The sequence below is a fragment of the Olea europaea genome, unplaced genomic scaffold, assembly GCF_002742605.1.
Source record: "Olea europaea var. sylvestris unplaced genomic scaffold, O_europaea_v1 scaffold236, whole genome shotgun sequence".
In the NCBI taxonomy this organism is placed as follows: Eukaryota; Viridiplantae; Streptophyta; class Magnoliopsida; order Lamiales; family Oleaceae; genus Olea; species Olea europaea.
Window position 1 is genome coordinate 366673 of NW_019241727.1, and position 7337 is coordinate 374009.

Sequence of the window (7337 nt, forward strand, 5' to 3'; positions counted from 1 at the left end):
CAATTCACTCGCTCAAATCTTGGGCGACTTGCAACCTTGGGTGATGGTATTTCCGCTTTCATGGGCTTCCTTATTTGGGCCTTTATCCTGCATTGCCTGACTGGGTCGTTCTTTGGGCTATTTGATTTTTGGGGATCTTCCAATTGGGCTTCATTCCTTGGGCTATTCGAGTTGGGTTGAACTTTTTGTGTGTCAACAGTGAGGTATAACAGTTATTTTGGAAGTGGAATATGGAAACTAACAAAAAGGTCAATGGTATTTGTTAGAGGAAAGGTTTGTTCCACACTTTACGAAACAAAAGTAAAGGTGTGTATAAAGCAGTAAATACAACTGAAAGTGATTCTTCACCAAACTTGTGGCAAGCGGTTAGCTTACATGAGCGAGAAAGGATTACAAATTTTGGCAAATAAGTCTCTCATTCCCTTTACCAAAGGTACATCATTAAATTCTTGTGAGCTTATTATTTATTTGATAAACAGCATAGATCCTTTCAGAAATCCTCTAGTAGAAAATCTAATATTTTAGATTTGATTTATTCTGATGTTTGTGGTCCCATTGAGGTGGAGTCCTTAGGTAGAAATAAGTATTTTCTTACTTTTATTAATGATGCTTCACGAAAGTTGTGTGTGTTCTTTCTGAGATCAAAAGACCAGGTTTTTCAGTACTTCAAAGAGTTTCGTGCCATGGTGAAACGGAAAATCGGAAAGCTTTTGAAGTGTCTCCGAACTGAAAATGGAGGGGAATATACGTTTAAAGTGTTTAAAGATTACTACTCAGAACACGGTATTAGACATGAAAAGACAGTTTCTGGTACGCCACGGCACAACGGTGTGGCAGAGAGAATGAACTGTACCATTGTAGAAAAGGTCAGAAGCATGTTAAGGATGACAGGGTTACCTAAATCATTTTGAGGTGAAGCAGTTCGAACAGCGTGTTACCTAATCAATCAATCTCCATTGGCTCTTTTGGATTTTAAAATTTCAAAATAATTGTGGACAGAAAAAGATATTTCTTATTCTCATTTGAATGTTTTTGGGTGCAAAGCATTTGCACATGTGGCTAAGGAACAACGGTTGAAGTTAGATGATAAAGCCAGTTCTTGAATTTTTGTTGGCCATGGAGATTCAGAATTTGGCTATAGATTATGAGATCTAGAAAAGAAGAAAATATTCAGAAGCAGAGATGTGATTTTTCGTGAAAATCAGAAGTTGGTAGATGTTGAGAAATTTGGGAATCAAAGACGTGTTATTAAGGGTGTCATTGACCTTATACCTGTCTCTTTGCCTTCAGACAGTGTCACTCAAGGAGTGGAGACACACATTGACAATCATGCTAATGAGCCAGCAAGGGCTGATAATGATGATTTAGAGGATATTGAGTAGGGGGAGCGGCCCACTTCATTAGAACCTCAGATTAGAAGATCTATCAGGGAGCATCGTCTATCAACTAGGTATCCAGTATCAAATTATGTGTTGGTAACTGATGAGAGGGAGCCATAATATTTTCAAGAAGTAGAATCTCATAAGGACAAACAAAACTGGGTGAAGGCTATGCAGGAAGAGATGAGTTCTTTGCAGAAGAATAACACTTATGAGCTAGCAGAGCTTCCTAAAGGTAAAAAGGCATTGAAAAATAAATGGATGTTCAAGCTAAAGAAAGATGGTGAAAAACTAGTGAAGTGTAAAGCTCGATTGGTGGTAAAAGGCTTTGGTCAAAAGAAAGGGATTGACTTTGATGAGATATTCTCTCCTAGTGTCAAAATGACTTCCATTCGAGTAGTTTTGGGTTTAATAGCTAGTTTGGATCTTGAGCTTGAGCAGTTAGATGTCAAGACCGCCTTTTTCCATGGTGATTTGGAGGAAGAAATTTACATGGTTCAGCCAGAGGGATTTGAAGTAAAAGGAAAAGGGCATATGGTTTGTAGGTTGAAAAAGAGTTTGTATAGATTGAAACAGGCTCCAAGATAGTGATATAAGAAGTTTGATTCATTTATGGTGGGTCATGGTTATACTAGGAAAAATGCAGATCATTGTGTTTATGTTAGAGAATTCCATGGTGGTAACTTCATCATCCTTTTGCTATATGTAGATGATATGTTGATAGTGGGACAGGATGTTCAGTTAATCCACAGTTTGAAAGTAGATCTGTTCAAGTCGTTTGACATGAAGGATCTTGGACCAGCAAGGCAGATTTTGGGAATGCATATTCGTCGTGAGAGGAAAGCCAGAAAATTAGGGTTATCACATGAGAAATATGTAGAGAGAGTGCTAAAAAGGTTTAACATGAATAATGCTAAACCTATTGGGACACCACTTGATAGTCACTTCAAACTGAGTAAGGTGACTTGTCCTTCTAAAGATGATGATAAAGAAAGAATGATAAAATTTCCTTAAGAAAGAATGATAAAATTTCCTTACTCCTCTGGGGTTGGGAGTTTGATGTATGACATGGTTTGTACATGGCCAGATATTGTTCATGCAGTTTAGGTAGTCAGCAGGTTTCTTGTTAATCCCAATAAAGATCATTGAGAGGCAATGAAATGGTTCTTTAGATACTTGAGAGGTACTTCTAAGATCTGCTTGACATTTGGAGGTTCAAAACCAATTTTGGAGGGCTTTACAGATGTAGATATGGCTGGTGATCTTGATGGTAGAAAATCAACTTCAGGATATTTGATTACTTTTGCAGGTGGAGCTGTTTCATGGTAGTCAAAATTACAAAAGTGTGTTGCCTTATCTACAACTAAGGCTGAGTATATTGCAGCAACGGAAGTAGCGAAAGAAATGTTTTAGATGAAAGGGTTTCTCCAAGATTTGGGTTTGAAGCAAGATGTGTATGTAGTTAATTGTGATAGTCAAAGTGCATTAGACTTGAATAAGAATGCTACTTGTCATTCTCGAACAAAGCACATTCATGTGAGATATCATTGGTTACGACAGATAGTGGCAGAACAATTGATATTGTTAGAGAAGATTCATACAGAAAAGAATCTAGCTGATATGATGACAAAGGTTGTAACCAGAGAAAAGCTTGAGCTTTATGCCGAACTGGCTGTCATGGACTCTAACTAATTTGTTAGAGTATAATTTCCTTCCTCAGTGGATTGGAGGGGGAGATTGTTATATAGGCTAACTTGGTCCAGCCCATGATGAAGATTGACCCAAGCCAATATATTATTTTATTGTGAGGTAAAAATTGGTGGATATATATATATTCTTCCCAAAAACGTGGCCGTAAGAAAGAAACGAGAGAGAGACAAAATATTGTGACTTCCAAGTTGTGAGAGAAAAAGGCATTCAATTGTGAGAAAGAAAAGTCAAAGTTTGTGGCTCCATTGAGAAGCAATAACATTGCTGCTAAAAGAAAGACAGCAAGCCGAGAAAATCTGGAGAGAAGAAAAAGCTAGAAATTGATAAATTAAATAAAGTGGTTCTTCAATTTCTTCTTGAGGTGTGGTATCACACATGTTTACTTTTTCTTTTCTACATTATATAAATTGAGAATTTCTCTAAGATATGTTTTTGGATTTGTATTCAAAGTGGGTTCTCACAAGGTTAATCAATCTGGTGATTTGTAGTGAGATAAATAATTGTCTTAGAGACTAATTATTGTGGTATTCTAATTTGTGGAGAATTCAAGTTTTGGGGGCATAAATTTGAATATTGTAATCTATATTAATTATAGTGGATTTTTGGCCGGAATTGCTCCGTGATTTTTTTCCCTCTACATTGGAGGGTTTTTTCCACATAAAAGTTTGGTGTTGCGTTTTCTTATTTTTGCTTGGATTATTTATTTGCATAGTTGATTGTTCTAGTTAATTGCTTGGATTGATAAATTTATTCTTGCAATAATTGAAATCGCCCAACACATATAACATAAAAGATACCATACACTAATAATTAATCCCAAAATTAATAACTAAAACAAACCATGAACCTTAGTTAGAAATCGTAAGAAGAAAAGATTAACATATTTCACTGCGCAGTAGAAATCTCAAAGTGGCAAATAGGACAGTAATGGCTTCTCATAAGCCAATCTCTAATGCAATTGTTGTGGAAAACATGAGAACACGGTGGGGTTGAGATGACGAACCTCGTCGGAATCTCTTCCAAGCAAACTGTACATATCTCAACTTCAGAATCACCCTTCTCGTATTTCATCTCTTTCTCCGACAATGATATGATTGCATCCATGCTCGCGGGTACCATGTTGAGACGATCACTTTCCATGGACTCCAACCAATGTTCAACTCTATCGTAAAAAACAAATTTCCTTATACTAATAACTATTGATTTTTTTGAGCCCGTGATACATCTGGTTTTTGCATATTCAATTAAAGAATCAGCAACTTTGCGACGAAACTTTCAACACCCAATTAGATTGGTGAGTTGTGGCAACAGAACTTGTTTTAACTCATCGTAAACTGCCCTTATATTGACAAAAGCGAATCTTGACATCTCTGCTCCTTCTTCTTCCATTATAACTTCACGTTCTTGATTTACCAAGTATTTTATGATTTGAAAATTGATTTCCATGAGAATATTCGTTGTTGATAAAGGGTCATTATGCTCCACTGGTTCTGAGCATCGTGAACCTATCGATGCACACCAACGATATATATATATATATATTTGAGGAAAAAAATATTTTTTATGATATTTAGAATTAAAATATATATTGAAAAATAGTACTCAAAATACAGGTTTTATTAACTATAAAAATACACAAGTTATTTAAGTGAAAAAAAATTATTCAACTATAGATTTAAAAACTTCCCACTTCAAAACATGAGTTCCTATTTCGTAGTGTGTGTATATATTTTTCAATCATGCTGCATAGATATAATGGTTGACATAATTCTTGGTATAAGGTCATATGATAACCTTTTATTGAACTGTTTAAAACACTGTCTACTTTTCATTCCAATCACATCTTCTCAACACTAGTTATTTTAATTGTTATTTCACCTATTTTCTAGCAAAGTAGCATTATTCTATATTTTTCTTCTTTAATAGTGAATGCTATTATTCCCTCATCTATATCGAACATACCAATAGAGCATTTGCTATGCTAAATTAATATATAGTAGATATGAATTATATGGAGAGATCCAAAAAATAAATGTAAATTGTTTTATCCAATCGCGTTTAATATAAATTTGACACATATTTCAAATAGTGAAGAATTTAGATAATGGAGCACAATATAAAAATTATTTAATAAATTAAAAGGAGTAATGTAAATGAAAATAAAAATTGACCAAGGAATTAAATAGAGAGATCCAAAAAATAAATGTGAATTATTTTATTCGATCGTGTTTAATATAAATTTGACACGTATTTCAATTAGTAAAGAACTTAGATAATGAAGCACAATATAAAAATTATTTAATAAATAAAAAATAGTAATGTAAATTATGCAAGAGTATCTCGATAGGAAAAACAAATTGACCAAAAAATATCCTTCATCAATCAAATGAAAAATATAAATTAATTATCATTGAGTAAACTTTCATCTAACTAATTCGATCTAATAAAATAATTGCCATTCAAGTTCTTCCTCTACTTTTTATATCAGTTGTCAATTTTCAATTGTTTGCTTTTTATTTGATTTTCTTCTTTTCTATAGCGCTAGGCATGTTTCGAGTTGCGTTGGTTTTGAGTACAACTCGAAATCGAAACCGAAACCGACTTGGTCGGTTTGGGTAAATTCCAATCCAAACCGACCCAATACAATGTTGAAACCAAACCAAACCAAATCAAATTAATTTGGGACTGTTTGGTTTGATTAGTCGATTTGGACATAATGTAAAACGAAGGAAAAAAGAATATGAAAAGTACATGACTTGTTTCATTGTGCAATAGGCATCTTAAAGCGACAAATAGGACAACAGTGACTTCTCTTTAACCATTTCGAAATGCAAAAGCTATGAAAAATATGAGAACATGGAAGGGTTGATACCACGGACCCTGTCCCTATGTCTTCCAAGCACACCATACAACTCTCAACCCCGTTGCTATTGTCCTTGAAACGAATCTCCTTTGGCAGAGATATGATCGCTTCCATGCTCGCAGGTATCATGTTCGGACCATTAATCGACCCCAACGAAGTTTCATCCAGACGGTGTTTAACAAACTGCGTCATATAAACATCTAACATTTTTTTCTCATCTGCAGAAGCTAGGATGTCGTGTCCATAGCTAATTAAAATTTTCACAATTTCTTCTTTAAAATAATGATCAGATCCACAATCTGGAAGTTTTGACAACAGATTTTGTTTCAAATCATCATGGATCGCCCCAAAATCGACCCAAGTAAATCGTGACCTCAATGGTCTTACATCTTCCATTAAAACTTCGTCATTGTAATTCACCCATTGTTCGATGGTTTGAACATTTAATTTCAGGAGAACACACATTGTTGAATGAGGGTTGATACCCACTGGTTCTGTAATCGGTCGTTCATCTATGGATGCCGACCAACAGGTCGACACGGGGAGTGTTCTATATATTTCCGAACCCATCAATATTTAGAGAAAAGCTCGAGTGCACGCAATCTAGAGAGAGATTATTTCTGGGAATATTATGTATTTATTTTTGGGAAAACAATGAATCAATTGCAGATGATCATGCATATATTGGTTTTAGAATGTATATTCCCTGTAACATTAGGATTTCAATTTTTTTAGGTCTTGGTAAGTATAACCTCCATCTCCAAGTAGGATATGGGAACACTACAACAGAAATTGTATTTATGGAAATAAAAAATACTATACAAAAATAAGATGAACATTTGAGATAAAATAAACGCTATTTTTCATGGTATGAGATAGCTGGTTATATAATGATTCAAGAATTACAGTTCTTTGTAAGTATTGATTCCTTCTAATTGTAAAATATGGAAACGTAATTATAATGGAGATATGATTACTAGTTAGCGATAATTATATCCCCTAAAATCCTAGTTTTTATTATATTTGAATTCGTAATTCCTTCCTATAAATATAGGGCTCTTATTCTCAATAAAATAAACACAAATTTATTGACTTTTCTTTTTATTCTCTTTTTTCTTGTTCAACACATAGACAAGCACTTTAAGTGGAAGAGTAATTGATAAATATACAAGGAGATGAACGAGGGGCAAGTTTATGAGACAAATATGGCTGAATCCGTGGATAAAAAAGACAACTAAAATTGTGGAGTTTGGAGGAACACAAAAAAGTTTGGCATACGGAGAGAGAAAATGAATAGTAGGGGTGGGTAGACATTTGATAAGATGGATAAGAGTAGTAAATTCATATGACATATAAGATAGAGGCATGGATGCATGAGCGAGAAC

At 34.4% G+C, this 7337-nt stretch overlaps 1 protein-coding gene across 1 annotated transcript; it reads right to left on the reverse strand.

The window, feature by feature from the left end:
* Window positions 1–5808: 5808 nt before the first annotated feature.
* Window positions 5809–6584, reverse strand: LOC111381731 (RING finger protein 141-like). Its single transcript, XM_023005544.1, has one exon. It carries the CDS (start codon window positions 6520–6522, stop codon window positions 5851–5853), a length of 672 nt encoding a protein of 223 aa, XP_022861312.1. The 5' UTR covers window positions 6523–6584; the 3' UTR covers window positions 5809–5850.
* Between the last annotated feature and the right edge of the window lie 753 nt (window positions 6585–7337).

What these genes read in the sequence shown, in the direction of transcription:
- LOC111381731 (XM_023005544.1), bottom strand. Translation starts at nt 6,522, where the DNA reads ATGGGTTCGGAAATATATAGAACACTCCCCGTGTCGACCTGTTGGTCG.